This window comes from Spea bombifrons, chromosome 1, assembly GCF_027358695.1.
Source record: "Spea bombifrons isolate aSpeBom1 chromosome 1, aSpeBom1.2.pri, whole genome shotgun sequence".
Taxonomy (NCBI): Eukaryota; Metazoa; Chordata; class Amphibia; order Anura; family Pelobatidae; genus Spea; species Spea bombifrons.
In genome coordinates, this window is record NC_071087.1 from 75,447,919 (window position 1) to 75,471,779 (window position 23,861).

General features: G+C 40.4%; 1 protein-coding gene and 1 long non-coding RNA gene across 4 annotated transcripts in view; both read right to left on the reverse strand.

Moving 5' to 3' along the window:
- Positions 1–4,573: 4,573 nt before the first annotated feature.
- On the reverse strand, positions 4,574–5,087 carry LOC128491684 (uncharacterized). Its single transcript, XR_008354036.1, has 2 exons — positions 4,819–5,087; positions 4,574–4,752 (listed from the first exon to the last, which is right to left on the reverse strand). It is a non-coding gene; the product is annotated as an uncharacterized LOC128491684 (long non-coding RNA).
- Positions 5,088–6,917: 1,830 nt separating this feature from the next.
- PDE4C (phosphodiesterase 4C) overlaps positions 6,918–23,861 on the reverse strand; it is a 96,038-nt gene continuing 79,094 nt past the window's right edge. For all 3 annotated transcript variants that reach the window (XM_053463921.1, XM_053463913.1, XM_053463928.1), the window contains 9 exons: positions 23,332–23,425; positions 20,911–21,083; positions 20,527–20,625; positions 19,109–19,273; positions 15,278–15,377; positions 14,501–14,655; positions 11,586–11,708; positions 11,025–11,207; positions 6,918–7,925 (listed from right to left, as the gene is read on the reverse strand). In XM_053463921.1, coding sequence (XP_053319896.1) covers positions 7,332–7,925; positions 11,025–11,207; positions 11,586–11,708; positions 14,501–14,655; positions 15,278–15,377; positions 19,109–19,273; positions 20,527–20,625; positions 20,911–21,083; positions 23,332–23,425 — 1,686 coding nt within the window. In that variant the 3' untranslated portion in view covers positions 6,918–7,331. The remainder of the gene's footprint in view (positions 7,926–11,024; positions 11,208–11,585; positions 11,709–14,500; positions 14,656–15,277; positions 15,378–19,108; positions 19,274–20,526; positions 20,626–20,910; positions 21,084–23,331; positions 23,426–23,861) is intronic.

A 23,861-nucleotide genomic window follows, 5' to 3' on the forward strand; every position in this document is an offset into this window, starting at 1 on the left:
ATGCCGCTCACAGACTTCAGCAGGGGGCGCGGCCTCCCTCTGCGTTCTCTGGTACTGCACAGAGGAAGCAGGACTGGAGCAGAGTCATGTGATGTCACGTGAACTCTGCTGGGTTCCGCTTTCTCTGTGCTGTACAAAAGACCCTCCCACAGGTAAGTAGCAGGGCTCTTGTTGTAGCAGGGCTCGAGGTGCGGCCCGCGTAATATCGGTTGCCCTGGCTGCCGATCTTACGCGGGCCGCATTTGGCCCGCGGGCCGCATGTTGGACGCCCCTGGGCTAGATACTGAGCCATGGGAGCAGAAAAGAACTGTCATAAGACCTGCATAACAAGGTAATTGAACTTTATAAAGTTGGAAAAGAATATAAAAAGATATCCAAAAACTTGAAAATACCAGTCAGTACTTATTAAGAAGTGAAAAATTCAGGGATCTCTTCATACCAAGCCAAAGTCAGGTAGACCATGAAAGATTTCAGCCACAACTGCCAGAACAATTGTTCAGGATACAAAGAAAAACCCACAAGTAACCTCAGGAGAAATACAGGCTGCTCTGGAAAAAGACAGTGTGGTTGTTTCAAGGAGAACAATATGACGACACTTGAACAAAAATGAGCTGCATGATTGAATTGGCAGAAAGAAGCCTTTACCGCACCAATGCCACAAAAAAGCTCAGTTACAATATGCCGGACAACACCTTGACACGCCTCAAAGCATCTGGCACACTGTAATCTAGAGTGATGAGACCAAAATAGAGTGACCACATTTTATTTCAGGGGCACACTATGAAGCACATGAGATTACACACACACCTGCTGCCAATACATTTTATATTGAAAAAATTGGACCCTACCCAAGTATTTCCTTGAGCCCCGCTCCACGCTTCCTAGCATGCAATCATTCCCTCCGCTACCACACCAAAAAAAAGATATTTGCCACACTGACTGCAGATTAGGGAAAGACTGTTAGAGTCAGTGCAATCTTTCCCCCTTCTGACATTGAGAGGTCCTCTCCCCCGTAATCATCCCCAGAGTCCCTTTGTCCCCTCATTTACTGAGCCATATCTCTCTTTTACTGACTCCCTGTAGTTCAGGTAAAGATCAAATAAACAACATATAAAACAGCACTTGCATGTATAGATCAACTGAATAAGACAACAGTTCCCGGAGCCTGAGTACTTACCCGTCCTCCGGTCGTCGGTCTGCCTCCCGGGCTCGCGGCTCGTCTGGGGATTGAATGACGGCTGGGGGGGCGTGGTCTTTGTTCTGGTCCGGGAGGGGCTTGTGAATTGGCGCCAGTTTTAAAAAGCCGGCTGTGCCTTTCACAGGCACCCTGTTGTGGTCTTCCAAGTTTAAGTGAATTCTGCTCGTGTTACCAGTTTCGTGTTTTGACCTTTGGCTTGCCTGATACCCCTTTTGCGCTACGATTTTGTACCTTCGCCTGTGACTTCTGGTTTTGACTCCTGGCTCGTCTGAATACCAGCTCCGTGAATCTGACCCCTGGCTCGGCTGACTACCCGCTCTGTGTATCTGACTCCTGGCTCGGCTGACTACCTGCTCTGTGTATCTGACCCCTGGCTCGTCTGACTACCTGCATTGTGCTCCTGTCTCGTGCTGCGCCTTGCCGCTGCTGCTGCCGCTCAGTACCTATCTCCAGCTGGTGGGAGGTTGTCCACTGTTGGGATCATCTAAGTCCTGGACTGCTGCTGCCGGGAATTCCACTCTCAGTAGCAGTAGTTCGGGCAGAAGAACTTCTGCGGGGACGACCTTCCTTAATAGTCCAGCGTAACAGTCACACCTGGACTCTCATGTAGGTGAACATCTCTGAGCTTGTTCACCTTAATGCACAGGTTTGTAAATGAACCACCAAGAAAACCATCCATATTGAGTGAAACTTCTCATGCAAACAACCAGAAAAGGGCAAATAGTCAATAACAATGCAAAAAGATAAAATATTTTTTATTAAGAAACATAATAAAACAAATATGCTTTGTGATGTCTCTGCAAGAAAGGATGTATTAAAGTGTGCAACAATCCTTCACTCTCAATTTGCTTAAATGAGAATAGACGTTCCAAACTTTAGCATCCTTTGATTAATCCAGGCCTTAGATGACCTTATGATTCACAATGGTTTACTATTGCAGCAGTAATGAGTGGCACATATTTACCATCCTTCTCAACTGAGGTCCATCATGGCTGTCCATATCTCATATGGTATGAACTATAAATTATGAACCCTTTGAAACAAGTACTGTGAAATGGTTGGGTGTTAGAGGCATCTTTTTACATTATATAAAAGTTATGTGACAAAAAACCCAAACAAACATTCTTATTTTTAGCTTGGAAATTGTTATCCAACCCAAGCCATACTCTTTTTAAAGCTAGAACACAAACCATGAATTACATTATTTGGCTGCAATATTACAATCGTTTCAGATATATTTCTGATGAAATATACTATGAGGCATTAGCAGCACTGCATTCCTAACAGTTGTTTTTTGTTTTTAAAAAGCACCAACTGTTGAATTACACAGCTTTTACAATCTAATGTGAAAAAAATACACAAACATTTCATCACTAACCAAGGTCACAGTTAACTTGCTTTGGCTGTACTGACTACATGAGACATACAGTTTCTTGAAGAAAAACACATGATCGTTCTGCAGTCAGAGAAAGATGCCCTTAACACACATTGTGACATTTCACACAACACTACTGATCTGCCATTATATCAATGGTGTTTCTGAGAAGTGCAAGGTTATATTAATGCAGCATTTTGAGTGCAATCACAGTAATATCAGATCAGAGACAAGAAGAGTGTGCACAGAATTGTGGCTTTGTTCAAAAGTGAACTACACATACATTAAAATAAAGTGAAACTTTAGCAGAATAAATTAAATTGAGCCCCTTTCATTTTGGTGAGAGTATTCAACACTTTTTGCAACCCAAATGTCATTTTGGTTTTATTAAAAGCATTTAATAATAAAGTGACTACTAATACAACCTAGGTATTAATACTGTAATGCCCTTTGTATTCTGCATGGGAAATATATTAGGTACAATGAATGGATGGGATCGTTTATCTTTAAATTGTGTGTAAAGTGCTAAATATGGAGCAATAAATAAAGAAACTGACTTCCGCTGAAGTTTATTCAATAAATGTTGAGCATGTCCTTTATAAATATGACCCTCCATGTTTGTAGAGCTGTTGCACGTCAAGAAATCCAACATATTTAAGGAAGTATTTTGGGCATTTCATTAAGTTGATGTTATGGCAGTTACTTTATTTCTGACAAGGTTCACTGGGGCTTTACTCTGGAATAATGTCTTGGTCCTGCACCATTTTGTTTTACTATAGATAATTTGGCAGCCTGGAGTCTGAATACATTTCATACATACAGTGCATTTTGAGAATTTAAACTATAGTTCCCTTGCAAACTCTCTTGCCAAGGCTATCTTAAGGGAATAAACTCCACTGTTGAGGAGTAAGAATTGCCTTACATTAACCATGGTTTAAAATGCATAATGAAAGCAAGAAACTGATGTGTGGTGCGTGCCACAAACACAAAGTTTAGTGTGCACCACAACTGAAACTAGGACTGTTTGTTGGATATGACCCTGCAACACATAATTACAGCTATTGAGCTGAAAGACATATCACTGATCGCTAGAGATATTAAAAATATATATTTTCAAACTATACATAACACATACGGTAATTATTTAATAGCATATTAAATAGTGTCAGATTTCCTTCCAGCACTGGGGTGGACGTCTGTGAAATTTATCACAAGGAAATTAAAGCCTGTTAATGACTTTGCACCAAACTATATCATTTTCCACTGCAGTCTGTGGGAAGGTTGCTGATGGATTATTTATTATAGATTTCATTCCAGCAAAGAAATCCAGCCCATTATCTCTTAATTGAACATTACTGTATTAATGATATACATATTCAATAAAATCTATAAGGGCATCCATAAAAAAATATAAATTATATAAAATGGATTTTGTTCCCCTCTATACCATTGCATGGGTTGAAATCTTGCCATATGCCTACGGTGACATCCAATACAGTCCCTGAGATATGCAAGTCTGACAGAATGTAACCATCATCTGCTAATCAACAAATGTGTCATCTGAATTTTAAGTTTGTCATCCTACCGGACTGATGTTGTTGAACAACAATGCAAGAGGAGCCTATTTGTTAATGCCTGCATGGAAATCGACATAATAATAATGTTTTACTTAGACAAAATGAAAAGCTCCCCAATTTAGCACCTCTTAGTAAACTGGCCCTTGTAAGTAGAGGTTTTAAATTCAATGCTCAACCTTACCGCCATGTGATGTTTGGGTTGAGAAAGATATGAACACTCTCAAACTGACTGCTACACATTAATCGCTTGGTTTATATACATATAACATTCCACCATGCCCTGAGGTTTAGAAAAGTCTTCCAACCGATTCACGAGTCTCAAAAGCAAATACAGACAATGGCTGTTCTCCCACTCTTACTAAACGGAAGGAAAAAAGGACAAACTGGAGCCCCTTTAAAAAGGAAAAAAAATACAACCATGTAGCATCAAACTGTCAAAAGACAAAAAAATGTTAATCCCAGTGCTAGAAGAATCGCACATATCAATCTGCTTAACATGTTGGGAAAAAGGTGTGGGCAATGGTTTCACAAGAAAGAAGTATGCCATAAAGGTATGCATATTTTGCAGCATGTCAAAAGGGCTAAGGAACAACAGGACATTACTTGATACAAAAGAAGGTGCTATTTTGAAATAAGAATAAGATTGACCAGTTGAATATTGCATCAACTGAGAATCTCTAAGAGAGGACAGTAAGAGATATCACAAGAAAACAATGACCCAATTTCAAAATGAAAGGCACAGGCTTGCCTAACAATGGGATTATTAAAATAGAGCTTTTAACATTTAGTATTCTTCAGTCTTTAAGCTACATCACATTTTAATGCTCTGCGTCTGTCAGAGATGGTCATCATATGGCACTTTGCCTGCTGTTGACTTCAAAGCCTAGAATGCAGTGCTAGGTGCCAACTCTCCAAAAGCTTTTAATGCAGTTTCTTGTGAAAAAATGAATTGCTTGTATAGCAAAATTATGCGGGTTATATAACCCCGGTTGAGCTAGGCATAGGACAATAGGCTAGTTAATGCCTGGGGTGCTCTGATTTTGAGATCCTGAACAGCTACCATGTTTTTGTTTTACCTGCAATTCCATGTACAGCCATACTTTTAACAATTAGCTTAGGAAACACTGCATCTTAAAAGGTCCTTTCTGTATTCCATATATTTGCTTCATATGATGCCTCTTTTGGCAAGTGCATTGGACAAGCCAGGGTTGGTAGTCCTGAATGACCACATTGCAGTAGATTATCTGCCAAACACTTGTAATAACCATTTATGGGTTCCTTTCGATAAATCCTTCCGTTTCCTGGGTATGAAACATTATGTTAAGATGCCTATTTTGTCTAAAATGTCAGGATAGATAATTTGGAGTGGCCCAAAGGTGGAGGAAGGGGCGTTTAAACCTTTCAACCAAAAAAACCCCCCAAAAAACAAAGTTGGTGTCTTTGTGGTGGGGAGATAGGAGGTGAGGGAAAATGTAAGCACTACTTTTTTGTAAAGTATTTAATAACTTAACTTACTTATCTTAACGTGCTTTTTTAATAATTTTGGCCTTAATTCTGCTTCTTTATTCTCAATGAAGAGAATGGTCCAACCAGAAGGAAAATTCCATTAGTTTGTAAACGGGGAAATAAAGAACACTGTTAAATTTGCATAAACAACAATTTTATATACCGTATTTGCTCGATTATAAGACGACCCCCCAAAATCTGAATATTAATTTAGAAAAAAAAAGAAAAAGCCTAAATATAAGACGACCCTATAGGAAAAAAGTTTTACCAGTAAATGTTAATTCATGTAAACTATGTGAACAATTGTTTGTTAATAAAAGCTATGATTGAGAAAAATATTTTGTTTTTATTTCCTTTTTTTACAACCTGCCCCCCCCATTATGCACATCTCCTCCCAGGCTTGCCACTCTGCCCCAGAAATGCCTTATACCCCTTATATGCCACTGTGCCCCATGATATGCCTTTTAACCCTCTAAATGCCACTGTGCCCCATGATACGCCTTTTAACCTTCTATATGCCACTGTGCCCCATGATATGCCTTTTGACCCCATATGTGCCACTCTGCCTCCAGAATTGCCTAATACCCCTATATATGCCACTCTGGCATTTAGGGGATTAAAAGACATATTATGGGGCAGAGTGGCATATAGGGAGGTATAAGGCATTTCAGGAGGCACAGTGGCGTATAGAGGGTTAAAAGGCATTTCACAGAGCACTCTGCCTCCAGAAATGCCTTATGTCCCCCCGTTTAACACTCCCTCCCCCTCCAAACTTACCAGTGCTTCTGAGTCCCTGGTGCTTAGTCCGGGCAGTGTGTAGAGCTCTACGCGATTCGCGTACACAACTTCCGCTGCAGCGGAAGTTGTCTACGGAAATCGCATAGAGCTCTACACGCTGCCTGGACTAAGCACCGGGGACTCAGAAGCACCGATAAATTGGGGGGAAGGATCCAGGTCCCCTGCATCTGAGTCCCCGGTGCTTAGTCCGGGCAGCGTGTAGAGCTCTACCCGATTCGCGCAGACAACTTTCGCTGCCCAGACTAAGCACCGGGGACTCAGATGCACCAGTAAGTTGGGAGGGGGGGGCATAACACAGGAGGATCCAGGTCCCCTGCATCGCTGCGGGGGATCTGGATCTTAGTCTCATAGTCAGACCTATTTGAGGTCTGATTATAAGACAACACCGATTATAAGACGAGGGGTATTTTTCAGAGCATTTGCTCTGGAAAAAACCTCGTCTTATAATCGAGCAAATACGGTATATAACCTACATAGTTGTTTGGCTTTTAAACTGCGACTGAAACACAGCTTTAAACATCCAAGCTCCTTATACCCAGGCAACTCTCGTGCATACTTTAGTTACAAGTGCATTTACCAAACAGGGTGCACATCACAGAGCAGACACTAGCAGCACTGATAATCACGTGGTCTGTCACATGACTCAGTTACAGTAAGAGGGTTGACAGGCATTTCATTAGCCCCCACAACATGAAACTTTTTACCATGCTCTCCCATGCAGTTCTATTGATTTAGTGACTTTTTTCAGCTCCTGTCAGCATTTAAAAATGTATATTCTCCTAAAAATAAAAAAAAATAAAAACCTTCCTCTAAAAATAAAATGCAAAGTGTGCGTGACGGGATAAAATAAAGTAAAATGCAGAGTGGGATTTTGGCGTTACGTTCCTAATGGAAGATATGTGAGGTTTCCTTCTTGGTCCAGACAGATCTCCCCTTGCCCTGTGTTTTCCTGCTTGACCAGGTTTACAGAAGGAACATGTTTTGTACCAGAGTCCTTTTGTGGTAGCGTCCTCTCTGCACTTAGTCTCATGTTATCAAAGTTCAAGACTTTTTTCTGCTTAATTAGAGTGCTCTTTGAGGGAACTTCTAAGCAATCCAATTTGCTAGAAACACTCCTGCACATGTCAACAGGAGAGGGATGCTCAGCCTCATCACTGCCATGTGCAGAGTCATCCGTGGTCTGAGTTTTGGAGTCGCTACTTTCTTCATCCACCGGGCTTTCAGTGTCTTCCTGTTCAGTGTCCGACTCCCCTTCCTCCTCTAGTGTTAGTTCAAATTGGAATTTATCACCTGATGTGCTGCCCCTTTCCAGATCTTGGTCTTCAGGCGGAGGAGATGGGCTCTGAGGGATCATACTCTGATACCATTCTCGGTTGTCCTCTAACGTGTCCAGAATTTCTTGAGCATCAGGGTGGACTAGGTCTGCCCAGGTCTCCCACAGCGGGTGTACAATGTAGTCAATAAAACCAACCTGAAAGAACAGGGAAATATATAATTATTTCATATTAACAATGCCATTATAGCTTTGGTTTTGACACTTTTATATAACAGGAAACCTCATGTTCAGTACTCACTAAGGGGTAAACCTCTTAAGGTTCAGAATTGTGTGCATTAACAAAAAGGCGATAATCTTGTCTTTAGCAGAGCTCTCTCAATGGTCAGTACTCTTCTATAATAGACAAAATGGTTTAATGAACCTCCCAACATGAGGTTTTGACCAATATTCTTTATTATTTGAAAGTGCATGTCATATAGTCCTAAGCCTACATTCAGTGGCGACTCTAGAAACAATATATGGGGGGGGGCACACAAGATACCACATTCAAACTGGGGAGGGGGCATTAATAATTTCCACCATTAAATCATACCACTGAAAAAACACACACACACATACATATACATATATATATATATTTAATGTGCTATGGAATGATACGTTTGTTATTGGACTAACATAATACTAGATCATTCAACAGCCTGAAGCCACAATTTAGTACGACTAATCCTTGAAATAAATATTATAGAGTAAATAGCACAATACCTTAACTTTTCCACTAAATGATTTCAGGGCCTTGAACGTTTTGTCCCCTGAAGTCGCTACAACTTCAGGAGGACATTTTAGCTCTGGATAAGTATAAATCAAATAATTCCTATTTTAAGTTAAGTGCCAGGAAACAGATGACCAAACACACACACGAATACAGGCTCTATCACACAGACACCCAGACACACACACCAGGACAGGCTCTGCCACACCAACACCTATACACACCCACCCCAAGACAGGCTCTGCTACACTGATAACCAAAAAAACACAAACAGCAGGACACAATCTACGTCACAGATATCTATATCAGGATGGATTTTTCACACTGCATTGTCGTTTATACCACCCTTAGAGTTTTTGCCCCTTGTATATTGATGCCCCAGCCAGCACCCTTTTAGTATAGATTAATGTGGTGCCCCCACACCCTTGTATGATCGCCTCCAGCCACCACTATTTGTATTAATGCCCCCAGCAAGTCCCTCCCTTTATTATTGATTTATGTTATGGCCCCATCGCATATACGCGTTAGACATGCATTTTTAACTACATTATGAGTACTTATCTGAAGTAAAGACTATGATTGAAACATGATTTCAAAATGACAGCTGAACTGGCAGTTTCGTTAATATTAGATCCTGCTGCTGATTATATATACCGTATTTGCTCGATTATAAGACAAGGTTTTTTCCAGAGCAAATGCTCTGAAAAATACCCCTCGTCTTATAATCGGGGTCATCTTATAATCAGACCTCAAATGGGTCTGACTATGAGACCAAGATCCAGATCCCCCGCAGCGCTGCAGGGGACCTGGATCCTCCTGTCTTATGCCCCCCAACTTACCGGTGCTTCCGACTCCCCGGTGTGTAGGCGGGGCAGCGTGTAGACAACTTCCGCTTAGCAGCGAGGGTTGTCTGCGTCCATCGCGCAGACCTTCCCCGGCTGTCAGTGAGGAGAGTTCCGGTGCGGGGATGGATGCAGACAACCCCCGCTGCTAACCGCACCTCCTTCCGGCTGCAGCGGAAGTTTCCTATGCGAATGACGTAGACATCTTCCTGCTGCCCGGGAGTCAGAAGCACCGATAAGTTTGGGGGGGGGGTGGAGTGTTAAACTGGGGGCATAAGGCATTTCTGTAGGCAGAGTGCTCTATGAAATGCCTTTTAACCACCTTAATGCCACTCTGCCTCCAGAAATGTCTTTTAACCCTCTATACGCCACTCTGCCTCCTGAAATGCTTTCTACCTCCCTATATGCCACTCTGCCCCATAATATGCTTTTTAACTCTCTAAATGCCAGAGTGGCATATAGGGGTATAAGGCATTTCAGGAGGCAAAGTGGCCCATAGTGGGTCAAAAGGCATATAGAGGGTTAAAAGGCATATCATGGGGCACAGTGGTATTTAGGGGATATAAGGCATTTCTGGAGCAAAGTGGCAAGCCTAGGGGCAGATGTGCATAACTGGGGGAGGGGGCAGGTTTTAAAATAAAAGGAAATGAAAAGAAAATATTTTTCTCAATCATAGCTTTTATTTTAAAAAAAATAGTTTACATGAATTAACATTTACTAGTAAAACTTTTTTCCTATAGGGTCATCTTATATTCAGGCTTTTTCTTTTTTTCCTAAATTAATATTCAGGTTTTGGGGGGTCGTCTTATAATCGAGCAAATACGGTATTAATATGAATAATTTGCATGTATAGATCAATTGAAATTCACTTGTGATCTCAGCACTGAAGGTATATATATCAAATAAACAAAATCAGACATAGAAATCCTGTATTTGCAGGTATACAATAATAATATATGAAACGTAGCATTGAAGGTATAGATCACATAAATACATGGAAACAGCATTGCAGGTACTTAACATACAAACCCTGTATTTGCAGGTATACATAAATAATGTATGGAAACATAGCATTGCAGATATGGATCTACAGAATAACACACAAACCCAGCTTTGCAGGCACAGATCAATTGGAATTCACATAAAAACACGACATTAAAAGGTATATTTAAAACCCCCTAAATTACAGGCATAGATCACAGGTTGCACACCCCAAAGTCAGCCCTGGCGTCCACACTGCCACACTGCCCACTTTGAACCTGGCCAGCACCCAGATAACACAGATACACATCTTTGTCCCCAAATAGCCCAGCACAAGTCAACTTTGTCCCCAAACAGCCTGGCCTGTGCCATCTTTGTCCCATATACACCCTGCCTGTGCTATCTTGGTCCCCAAGACTCAAACATCCATCTAGTGTCATATGACATCATATTCCAGCGCTCAGCATGAAACGCTGGCACCGCGACGGAGGTAGAGGCCTCGTGGAGGAGACCGAGGGGGGCCGAGTGGTTGCTAGGCGCCCCTCTCTCTCCGCGCCACTGCCTACATTGTTTATAATATTTTTCTTAGAAGAGGAAGACTTTATGAAAGGGTTTGACAATTCATAGTCAAGGCAATAATGCTCTTATTTTCATTCATTATTTTTTTGAAATGTTAAGGAAACGTCTCCCAAAACATACCTGGGATTTTTCAACCGATGCGTTGTGCTTGTCACACATTGGACTAATCTCCATTCCTTTCTCCCTCTCCCGATCTCCCTGATGGAAAAACTCCACTATAATTCGGTCAGTCCACTGACGATAAAGCTCCAGAGGTTTGGTGGGATTACTGAGGTCTGCACAGTGGACCATGTTTTGTAAGACCTGGTGACAAAGAGAAATTTTAAAAGAAAAATCGAAGGTTGCTTATTGGCCACAACACAATGTTGATAAGACAAACTCTTAGCCAGATCTGGAAAAGATTTTATTGAGCTGTGTACTGTATCAGGCGAAATTTTCAAGATGTTTTTGTCCCAATAGTTTAAGTTGACTTAACCAGGCAAGTTTCGGTTTTCTCCGTTACTGTAATAAGATTGTTAAGGCCATGCAACTCAATATAAAATGAAAGTAACATAACGTAAAGGTTTACTAGCAAGCCAGAAGCACTTCTTTCTATTAACAAAGCTTAAAGTTTTAAACAGTTTCCAACCTAAAATTTTCCTTATACATAGAGCAAAAATTTAGTGGCCTGGCTCTCTATACCTGTATTCGGTCAGAGTAATTATCCAACAGCAGGACACCCAAACTGGTAACCTTCTTGGTTTCAACCATAGTCTTCAGGTCAGCCAACAGATTCATGTGTTTAGACATATCTGTGGCCAGCACCTAGAAAACACAACATAGACAGTGAAGATTATTTTGTCTGTTGGTTTAATTAGCGCCACAAAAGGGTTATTTACTACACAAGCTAGTGGAATAGGGCAAGACTAGATAACAGCTGTGTAAGGAAATAAATGTTGTGTGCAGAGTTTATGCAAACATTTCCTACAGGGAATAAAAAAAAAAAAAAAAGACTGAATGAGTTTTATATAGAATCTATACCATATTTGCCTGAATATAGGCCGCATATAGGCCTATATTCGGGGTCTAGTGCAGGAATGCGCAATTCGTATCGCCCCGACGCCCGGGACATGCAGTTCTGGGCGCTGGGCAGGCAGCAGGGTTAGGACACAGATCCCCCGCCGCGGCGCTGGGGACCTGCATCCTACTCCCTGATACGCTCTGACAGCCTCCCCTGTCAGCACTTCCCACGGGGAGGGCTGGCATGGGAGATTGTCTAAGCGCATCGTGCAGACGTTCGCCGGCTGCGGCCGATATAGGGATGCCCCGATATATCGGCGGCCGGAATATATTGGCCGAAAAGGGCATTATCTGCAAAATGCCGGAAAAAAAACTCAAACAGCTGAAAATAATTGTCCCCAGGGGCCAGGCTGCTTACTTGTGCGTTGGTCGCACAGTGTGCAAGCGGCATCTCTTGTACAAGCCAGGAGGACCTAATTTACACTGCAACAGAGTATTTTTTATTGAAGCCAATGGAAATAGGCCATACTAATCACAACCAAACCAAAAGGAAACCAACAAATGAAAAAAAGCACTTCCAAAAATTAATATATAGTACACTTTATTGTATAATATATTATAGCTAAGCCTCAGCTATGTTGAGTCAGACAACACAATCACATCAGATAATACATTTTCCATTGGAACTTTTTTCTATTTAGTATACAATTATTCTATAGCTAGGCCTCCCCTGTTTCTACAGTTATTTTCCCCACATAGAAACACTATACACCCCAACCTTGTTTAGCAGGCTTACATGCAGGTAACATAACCAGGGCACCATTATGTTTGTAGCAGAACCCATCTGAAAGGGTAAACACAATGGACACATGCAAATGTGCTTGTGCTCAAGCAGACACACAACACTCATGGAAACTGTTCGAAGGTGACTGCCAGGTATGTATGCAAGCAGACTTGCACACTGAAAATTACCGTATATTCCGGCGTATAAGACGACTGGGCGTATAACTTTTACAGTTCAAATATAGAGTTGGGACTATACTCGCCGTATAAGACTACCCCTCTACCCAGCATACAACAACCAGCCAATCACGGCAATCAATGTACCTTACCGGTGATTTGCTGGTTGATTTGCTGACATATACATACATGCACTGCCCTTACACACACACACACATATATATAATATATATATATATATGTGTGTATATATATATATATATATATATATATATATATGTATATATCTACACATATGCCTGTCCATACATACACATTTATACACTGCCCTCACCACACACCCCTGCCTTTACACACACATGTATATGTGTGTATATATACACACACACCAGCTTACAAATACACTGACCATATCACACCAACATACATACACTGCACTCACACCCCTTTCTCCCCATCTCTTACCTTATCTTCTGTCTTCTTTCTTCCATCCAGTTGTGGGAGCGCGAGGTCTGGCACTTCAGACCTCAGCTTCCCTGCTCCCTCATCACTACGCGCCGGCAATTGATGCCGAGCGCCGGGACATGACGTCATCCCTGCGCTCGGCATCAATAGCCGGCGCGTAGTGATTAGAGAGCATGGAAGCCGAGGTCTGAAGTGCCGGACCTCGAGCTCCCTAATGTCGGGCTAGTTAGAGGGAGGTCGTGATCTCCCCAACCAGCCCTGCTGATCAGGGCTAGTTGGGGAGATCACGATCTTGCACCTACCTCGGCGCGGCCCTGAAGACCGGCCCAGGGGAGGCGGCTTCTTCACTCGCCCCTCCCCTAGAGATTGGTGGCTTCGTGGGAACCTCCGGCTTGGTAAGTACCCGGTGGATCCATTTCTTAGGGGTTTCTAAGTTAGTACCCGGCGTATAAGACGACCCCCCACTTTTAAGAAGATTTTCTGGGGTTAAAAAGTCGTCTTATACGCCGGTATATAAGGTAGCCTCAGTTGCAGAAAAAGAGTCGGTCTAGAAGAATGAAGCACAATCTGCTTCTCCAGTCTCCATAAAATAAATAATAGTAATAAAAAAATAAATAAAAGGGGCTTGAGTGCTCCTTTAAAAATACACCAGGATTGTTTTCATGGGAGGTTACAAATAAAATGTTTGTTCCTGTAAAATTACCGTACTTACAGGTCACCGTCAGTGTAAAACAGAGCTCTAAGTGATACAAATGGTTGTGAGGTTTACTAATTTTAGAAAACAATGGACTACATTTAAAATTACTTGAATATGCACTTTATAACTGCAAGGTTTCTACTAGTCAATTAATGTCTGCTCCCATCAAAATTCATTGGAGGGCCAAATGTACATAAAAATCTAGCGAGAGCCAGTGTAAGAGCTGGCTGGCACTCAGTATCCACGTATGCACACTGCCATAGCTTATTTAAGGCCTGGTAAGCATTTGATGGCAGATGAGAACCAGTCAGCTCATCTAGTATACTCATTTTTCCTGTAAGACTCACATCTTAATTGGCCTTTGATCTTTCTTACCATGCATGTTTACATTCCCTTAGTGTTTTAGCCTTGACTGACTATGAGCTCTTGTTCTAACACCCCCACTTTATGTATTTAACAGTTTCTAGATGCTCACCATGTCAATGACCATCTTCCGTAATGACTGTCGCTGCTTCTTTGTCAGGTTCTGGAATATATCACAGTTCTCCTCTTGTAGTAGTTTAAAACCTACTGCCAGGTGGTGATTTTCTAAGACTGAGGCATCATTGTACATCAGCGCCAGCTCAGAATCTGCAGGATTATACAACATGTCTTGTGCACTTTGCTCTGATATTTCTCAAAATACTTCACATACAAAACATACAACTTCCAGCCAGAAACTCAGGATACTCTCTGCCAGACCAACTAGTGTTTCAGTTGAGAGAAGGGAACAAGCAGGGCTGGGGAATAATGTGGTCACGCAAAGAGATGTAAAAATACACTGTTAATCGTGATGATCAAACGTGCGGTATAATTCAGAATTCAAGAAGGATGGTAGGAATGTTAAACGACAACACTGTGGATCAGTAGTGGTTAGAGGAAGGTTTCATAAGTGAATATGATGGCGAGCAACATGCTAAAAAATGCACAGAAGGCACCAGTACAGACTGTAACAGTTGTTTGGCATATGGATGCCCACTCTGAAGCCACTTTTAGCCCCAGCCTGTCTCCTCACTCTATGGTGTAGTTTGGACATGGAGGCAGGGCCTTAGGACCTAGTGTCACTGCAGCATCCTTAATGAAGCGCCAAGCTCTGACACACAATAAAGCAAGCAGGAGCAGAAAAAAACAGCATACTCCAATGCCACTGAGTCTGTCTCTGTCACCAATACTCCCAGGAAGATGCTACCACATACAAGAACATGCTACTCACTAGTATTAATCAGGAACTGGTTAGACACTCCTGGGTGGTCTACATCATGAATTGCGCTGGCAAAAATAGCAGCCATGATTTCCAGATCTGTGAACACAGCCTGTAGGGGAGAGAAAAATGTATTGAGATAAATAACACCAATATTTGATGGCAAGGAGAAAACAAAATGTCACCATGTGCTCTTCAAATGAAAAGCCACAACTGTACTCTCTCCTCCAAGGAGTAAGTTGCTTATCAGAAGATGGAAGTGCGTATGTATGCATGTATGTATGTATGTCTGTATTATACCCACACACCTGCTCCTAGCAATATTTTAAAGATGCACACAGTTCTTTAAAAGATTTTTGCCTGTAGCAGTGGATGTTATTAGCTCTTCAACGAAAACTTAATTGATAAAAAGGACCACGAGCAAAGACATTTTTTTGATGCTTTTCTCATCTAAAAAAAATGTAAGAAAAAAATCAATACCCTGGTGTGAAAAGGTAATCACTAGTCTTGTGCATTTGGATTTGTACAAACTTAAAATTCACCAATTTTGTAAATTTTTTTACGTTCGATTGAAGGAATGGGGGAGATGATCTGTCTTGTTGCAAAAGAACTACAACATGCCAGAATAATGCAGACGTATGTGTGGAAATGGATGCATTTCTACACTTCTCTTTCTCCACGGGTCCGTCTGCATTATTCTGGCCTAGTGTAGTATTTTCGCAAGAGGGTGAAGCCATGGTGCTGAGGCTCTGCCCTGTTCCAGAAGAGGCCATGATAACACAGGGGAGAAGAAGAGCAAGAAGCAGAGAAGAGCAAGAGGAAGGAGAGGAACATAAAGAGGAGCTGCAAAGAAACAGGGGATTATTGTCCACGTTTGGCACCACATAACATTATTCTGGAACTCTTGGGGAGCAACCAGTGTGTTTTAGCTAATGCTATATGGGGATTGGTTTTCTAGCAACAAGTAAATGTTCTTGATTAGATTGATGCGACAATAATGTATCTAAATTGGGTTGGATTATGAAAAGATTCGTATTTGTCTACGAGCCACAACTCCATTTACGCATCTTCTATTTTTTCCTATTGCCTCGTATGGTTTGGGATAGCTGTGAGGCCTGCATTATAATTACTGTATTGCACTAAAGGAACAGGACCCTTATGGAGTCTAAATCAGACATGTCAGACCAAAGTAAAGCTACATCTAATAATTGTGTGAAGTAAAATGCTAAATGTTTAGCTATAACTTCCTTTTCAAAGTTCATAAAATGGGATACTTACTACATTAAAGATATAATACACAGATTCTATTAAAACACATAGGAATGAATCTTGCAGTGAGAATATTGTGAGTGAAAATGCTTAAGGGAATATATGTAAGTGACATGCATTTAAGTATGTGTACAAGGAAATTGACACCAATTGTAAACGTAATATAACCAGCAGTAACATTTTAGTTGACCAAAAGTTTTCTTGTTGTTGTTTCATTTATAGAAATGAAAATCAGGGGAGCACTGAAACCAGCAGAGTACAACTCAAAAGTAATAAAAATACAGATGCATGTACAAATGGTTCACCTGATATGTTCAAACCAAACCATGTTCGAGCCATTACAGTACAAGAGAGAGCACAGGCATGTTTCAAGTTCCATGAAGCCTCATCAAGGTAGTGCACGCTTTGCAAAGATTTTTAGCCTTCTGCCACCTCTAAACAGAAGTGCACAGATTTAAACCTGTTCAATAGTGTTTCTTGGTTAACAGTTTTATAACCGTTTTCATACACCTTATGTAAACATATAATAGGGTTCAAAAGTGTGTTTCCAACATCACCAACTGGATTTATTTTTAGTTTTTTTTTTTTTTTTAATGAAAGAGGGAATGCAATGTCACATATTAATTTGTGTTGGCAACAGACTGCAAAACTGAACAATGTGTACAAAATTATATTGTATACACTCTTGCAAGATTAAACAGTGTGCAATCATATTCATCAGTATATAGCGTTGCCATTTGTTATCAATAATGCATTGATGTGTATGCATGGTTGTATATTTGAGATACAATTATTCAAAATGCATACCACCGGAGTATAGAATATAACTCATGTAATGTCCAGCCCGGCCTTAAGCTGTAGGTCTGAATATATTTATATCATGTGTCTTCTCAGCACTGGTTGGGGGTAAATCCATTTTGCCAGAATAGCCCACAGCACACTCAAAAAGAATCTATGTCTTGCAGGTAATGCATGCTCTGCGTCCTGGATTATACCAAACAGAGCCCAGGCTACTGTAAATTGAAAACGTAAGCACAGCTGTTGGGTAAAAAAAACCTGTATGGATATGGATCAGGGAGCAGGATCAGAGGCAGCAATGCAAGTCTGCACCCTTAGACTTACATTTTGGGCAGTTAGAGTGAGTCTCATACCCAACAGCAAGCCTAAGTCATGTATACTTACTATATGTAAGATTCTTTGAAACATCTCACTATATGAGCTGGACACATCTGCACTTTTTAAACAAGGTTAGTAGTTGCAATTAACTCATCTGTATCTAGACTGGGAGTTCAGAGGCCCAAAGTGCCAGAACTTTTCTATGTGTTTCTAAGTTTAACAATGATCATATTAATGCATAGGTCCCCTGGACCTGCCACCCTAGGCCTAGTCGGCTAAGGCCAGGACATGTCACTGGCTATACTCGATAATTGAAATGTTAAAGATCCATTGTATGCAAACTAATATTATACATATATAAAAAAAAGGTGAATAGTAATGTTTAACTTTTGCCTTGTCCACAACAACGATATAGTATGTCACACACATTAATATAAAAAAAAAACAAAAAAAACCCCATAAAACTAACAAACTATTACGTAACCATGTTGCACATCAAACATGAACTAGTATACCGAGAGAAGAGGGTAGCATAAATAGGACACCAATACATTTGAAGCCACCAATAATGTTTAAAAAAAAAAAAAAAAAAAAAAGACGCCAGCTGTAGAACACCCTGAGAGTATAACACAGATACATTCATGTCAAGAATGTATGCAAATTGTAGTTAATCCATAATAAGCCACATTAATAGAATTAGTTTTCAGTGATCAAAGCTGCTACTCACGACCCTTTTAGCTACCTGTAAACACTTTGAACTATCGGTGTATCCGTCAATATACATCTGCAGGTAAGTGTACCTCATTGTTTGCTCAAGTACAAGCTTGGCTTTTATAGTCCAACAAATTATGCACAAATCACAATATGATGGTCCAAATTTGATTAATAAAAATAACAGAATTTATTTTTCTATATTTTTTTTTCAAGATAGCTGGGATCCAAAATTTTCCCATATGCCACTCTGTTTATACAAGTATAGAATTTCTGGAAAACATGCAGGCACAGGACTATACTAACCTATAATATTAAGAAACAGTCATTATTTAAGACTCAGCTGTTAAATGAAAACGCATTACAAAGGAAAAGCACTTTGATTTCCAATGTGCCTTGTAAAGTTATGACTGTAGGATCCACATTTACTTTATGAATGTGGAACCTACAGTAAAGGTTCCCTTCATTATGAATAAGAGGTATTAAGCTACTCATCAAGGAATTATTAATGCTGGGGGTGCAAAAAGATGAGGAGAAGAAGAAGAAAGGTATCAATAACTGGAAGGCCCCTCTGCGCACGAGCATTGTATCTTCAATTCAAATCTTTTGTAGTCCACACTGTAATAAGTATTAATGAGTGACGTCTTTAAGTTTTACCTATAGAACATTGTATATTATTTTTCATTAAAAAGGTATACTATTCTGGATAACAATATATGCAGAATATAATAGCCCATTTGATCTTACCTCTAAAGCTGGGGTGGAAAGCAGTACATGCGTTGACTGTGCCACATCTGCTGCATGGATGTTGTTATGGTAAGCCACATCTGCATGGTAGTGGTCTTCCAAAGTCATCATATAGGTAATGAACGTGTCGACAGGAATTTGGAAAGTTTTCAGGAGGTCTCTTTCCTGGAGGGTAAATCACACACTGAATATTTAGTATGCATGAGGATGCACAGAACACATACACACAAGGTACAGCGATACTGTAGATTTGTATAAGCATGCAGGCATATCTTCCTTTTCCTATATTTTCCCGAAGATGACACTTGTCATTTCATCTTCTACCTTTTTTTCTGAAGAACCCAAATTTCATTTTTTTCTCTTACTATCTTGCTCTTTTAATAACTTATGGACTGTGAATTACAGATTGGCTAAGTATTATTTATTTACCGTATTTTCCGGCGTATAAAACAACTTTTTAACCCGTGAAAATCTAATCAAAAGTCGGGGGTCGTCTTATACTCCGGGTACTGAAACTTACCAAGCCGAACTGGAGAATCACAAATCTCTAGGGGAGGGGCGAGCAGAGAAGCCGCCTCCCTTGGGCCGGTCTTCAGGGCCGCGCCGAGGTAGGTACAAGATTGTGATCTCCCCAACTAGCCCTGATCAGCGGGCGCCCGATGAGCAGGGCTGGTTGGGGAGATCACGACCTCCCTCTAACTAACCCAACATTAGGGAGCTCGAGGTCTGGCCAGACCTCGGCTTCCGTACTCCCTAATCACTACGCGCCGGCTATTGATGCAGAACGCGGGGATGACATCATATCCCGGCGCTCGGCATCAATTGCCGGCGCGTAGTGATGGGGGAGCAGTAAAGCAGAGGTCTGAAATGACAGACCTCACGCTCCCACAACTGGATGGAAGATAGAAGATGAGAAAGGTAAGAGATGGGGAGAAAGGGGTGTAAGTGCAGTGTATGTGTATATATGTTGGTGTGAGATGGTCAGTGTATGTGTATGGTCAGGTGTGTGTAAAAGCAGTGTAGGTATTTGTGTGATGTGGTAAGCTGGTGTGTACGTGTATATGTGTGTAAAGGAAGGGGTGTGTGAGGGCAGTGTATGTCTATACATGTGTGTGGACAGGCATATGTTAGGGAGAGCTGACCCACCCAATCCAAGCAGGCTTTGTATAACAACCAGCCAACCAGTAAGGTACATCGCTTGCCGTGATTGGCTGGTTGTTGTATACTGGGTAGAGGGGTAGTCTTATACGGCGAGTATGGCCCAAACTCTATATTTTAACTGGAAAAGTTGGGGGTTGTCTTATACGTCCAGTCATCTTATACGCCGGAATATACGGTAAATGTTTTGAAAACTAAATGTTCAGTCTATGTCCAACAGCAACTTTAATGCAGAGTGAGCAAACGGAGTAAATTCTTACCTGGAAGATTGAGTACATGATGACTGTCAACGGTCTGTTCCCAGAATATTCAGCTATCTTAAATATATCCAAACCCCATTTATTAGCATCTTCTATTTCCTGCAACATGAAAGTGAAAATAAATCTAACATTAGTATTTTGCATAACGCATCAGCTTGCAGAATAATGGCTGAACAAAGAAGGCTACAAATTGGGCCATTAAAGGAAGACATCACATAATCGACAAGAACATTTTACATTCTGTACTTTCAGACACTTTGGCTTTTTAAGCACAATAAAATTATTTTTGTACTTACACACTTTTTTCTTTCAAGACACTACTTTTCCATCTTTTGTTAGATGGATTCTATAGCTTTAATTTATTTAATGGACAGCTGTACAGACCTTTGCTAGAAGTGCCTCCTGCTCGGTCTTTACTCCAAAGCGCGGTATACTGGAGGTGCTAAAGCTTGAACTGTGTGTCAGCTTCTTGACACCACTGATCTGGGACATTGGCCTCTTCTTCTTTTCCTTCTCTTTTGAGGTCTGGGAGGGTATGTCCACTTCATGCTGTTTGTCTGGTAGAAGCAGATAACTTTATTTGAGTAAGCTGCAATGTGTTTACGCATTCAAGCATAGGAGGGAGCGTAAAAAAGTAGCGATGGGGTGGGGTTTTTTTTCACTTGTTCCCCAGCACTGTCATGACAGCTTTGCTTTCACTAACATAGCGCAGGCTGTATATATAAAATGCTCAGAAAACCCCACTCACATGGAATAGCGCATACCATGTTACTATATATAACATTCATCAAGGGTTAATGGTAAAGCTTGTTGGTGAAAGACTCTCAACACATCCAGTAAAAGGGTATTTATTTATTCCTCCTAAACAATAATATTTTAACTCCTTACCTATCAATGACTGCCAGGCATGTCATGGTATTAAATAAGCTTAGTTCAATACAAGTACTGCGTTGAACCATGCAAGTCAATGGAACCCAGCTTTCTAATCACAATGTGATTAAATTGGGAAAAAGTAAAAAGCTTAAAAAAACAGTTCAATAACATTTGAAAATAATTATGCAGTAATGTCACTATCAGGGGAACCATCCAGTTCCAACAAAATGCAAGAAAAATAAAAATGAAAACGTTCATTTTTATGAAGAAGTGCTAATATTAGCACTGTATCTTCCCAAAAAAATCTTCCCTGACATGGAAAGAGTAAAAATACTAACATTTCAAATATGGGGACAGGATTACAAGATCTGGTTAAAAAAAAATGGTTTTGAAAAAGAAAAATGCTACTTGTACTTACTGCCCTATAACTTCCAAAAAAAAAAGATTAATAAAAAAAGATAAAAAAACCAAAACCTAAAACATTTAGTATTTTTAAACTCAGGACAAATAGTAGAATCTATTTAGCAGTTTTTGTTCATTAGCCTTTGTAGATGAGTAAAAGAATAAAAGCGAGAAAGCTTGCTTTATTTCAATCTTCAATATTCTTGAAGCTTCAATAGTTCAATATTATTATAGGAAATTAGATTAGAAAAATATGTGACTTCTGTGGGTACACTAAAGGAGAGAAAAGATAATTAAGGCTGAACACGAACACCACAAAAATGTTAAACAGCCTTGGTCAAGAAGGGTACAAAAAGAAAGAAAACAGCCCAGTCCTTAACGGGTTACATTTTTATGCTTACAAAACGAAGTGGTGAGCACACTTCGAGACTCACATATACAGCTTAAGAACAAAAATGATCTATCTGTCCCATCAGCACTGACTGGTCAGCACGTTAAGAAAGCCTGATTAACAGGCAAAATGCGTCAATGGTTGCTACGCTTACGTACCCAGTAAGTGGAGGATACACGGAATAGCTTGTTGCGTATGAGCCTTTCATGGGACGTTTCAGCGGGAAATTAGAAGGGACAGATGCATCGTTTTTCTTCTCAAGCTGTATGTGACTCCCGAGAGGTGTGCTCACCACTTTGTTTTGTAAGCATAACATTTTAAAATATTGTTTTGGAGGAATAAATACGGTAATTACCCTTTAATTTGTTGTGTTCAGAGTTTTATACCTGCAAGCTTTACCATTAACCCTTGAAGAATGAAACTGAAGATTTTTCCTGATCCTGATTTTATTTATTTGGTGTAGCTCACCCTATATTGTTTGTTTATACTTATTATCTGAATTTAACAGGAAAAAAGGTTGATCTCTGTTTTAGGTTTTTTTTAGCACACACTCACTATACTATGGTTTCAATATATCTGAGAAATAAAATAAAAAGTTAGGCTTTTACAGAACAGATCGGAAACCATTCTGTTGGGAACATACTATAATGGACCCCAAGATTAGAACCAGGTTTTCTGTTGATTACAAAATTGCCATTTTCTATAGCTATATATATATATACGGGGTGCATTAGACTACCACTAGCAAGCAATACATAATAAAGATCAAATAATGAAGATCACCTTGATTGAAAACAGACACCTACAAAGAATTCAGAGCATCTTAGAAGGTGTAAAACAGACCATGAATGTTAAGTCTACCTGCCAGAGACCTATAATCTGAAGTGCCCAGCTACTCGTGCTTAACTCACATTATACAAGGTCAATAATAATCTGCAGTAAAAGAAAGACACAGCTTGCTGATAAATAATGGAGTCGTTTGGGATAAACAGTAGATATGTATCTAAATACATCTCTTTAGGATGGGCCGTGTATTTTTAAAGAGGTCATACATCAGATTGAACGCCCAGGAGCCACTTTGAAGAACACCTTGTAGTAGGGAGATTCACTTTGTATAAAGTAATAAACAGTGTACTCACCTAAGAAGGTACTGGCTATGTATTCTGACACCTGGTTTCCAGAACGACTTGTTTCAGACAAGTGTGTCAGTTCTCTATTCAACATCCTTTTAAACTAAAGCAAACGAGAGGAAATGTAGATTAGCATTGTGAACTTCAAAACACTGGCAGTGGATACCCCAGTCCCGTTTACATGAAGAGCGGCCTCACGCTGTGCCAAACCAAGCAAAATCACCAATCTGATTGGACAGGCATGGCGGTGTTCGTCTAAAGGTGCTATTCCGCCATTAATGGAATCAATCCATACCAAAGCCGGCAAAGCATTTTTCCCTCCGAAAGTTTAACCGCTTAAAAACAAGACTGTCAAACAGCCCTTTGTGCATAATTTATTTTTAGTGGACTTCCTTTTGTTATGGCTATCCAAGCAGGTGTAAATACAGTAAAAAAGCAACAGCAACATATCGATCACTCACATACTTCAACCATAAAGATACTTTATTAGTCATGTTCTTCAGCAATAAAGACTAAGATCATTATCCAGATGTTTGGGA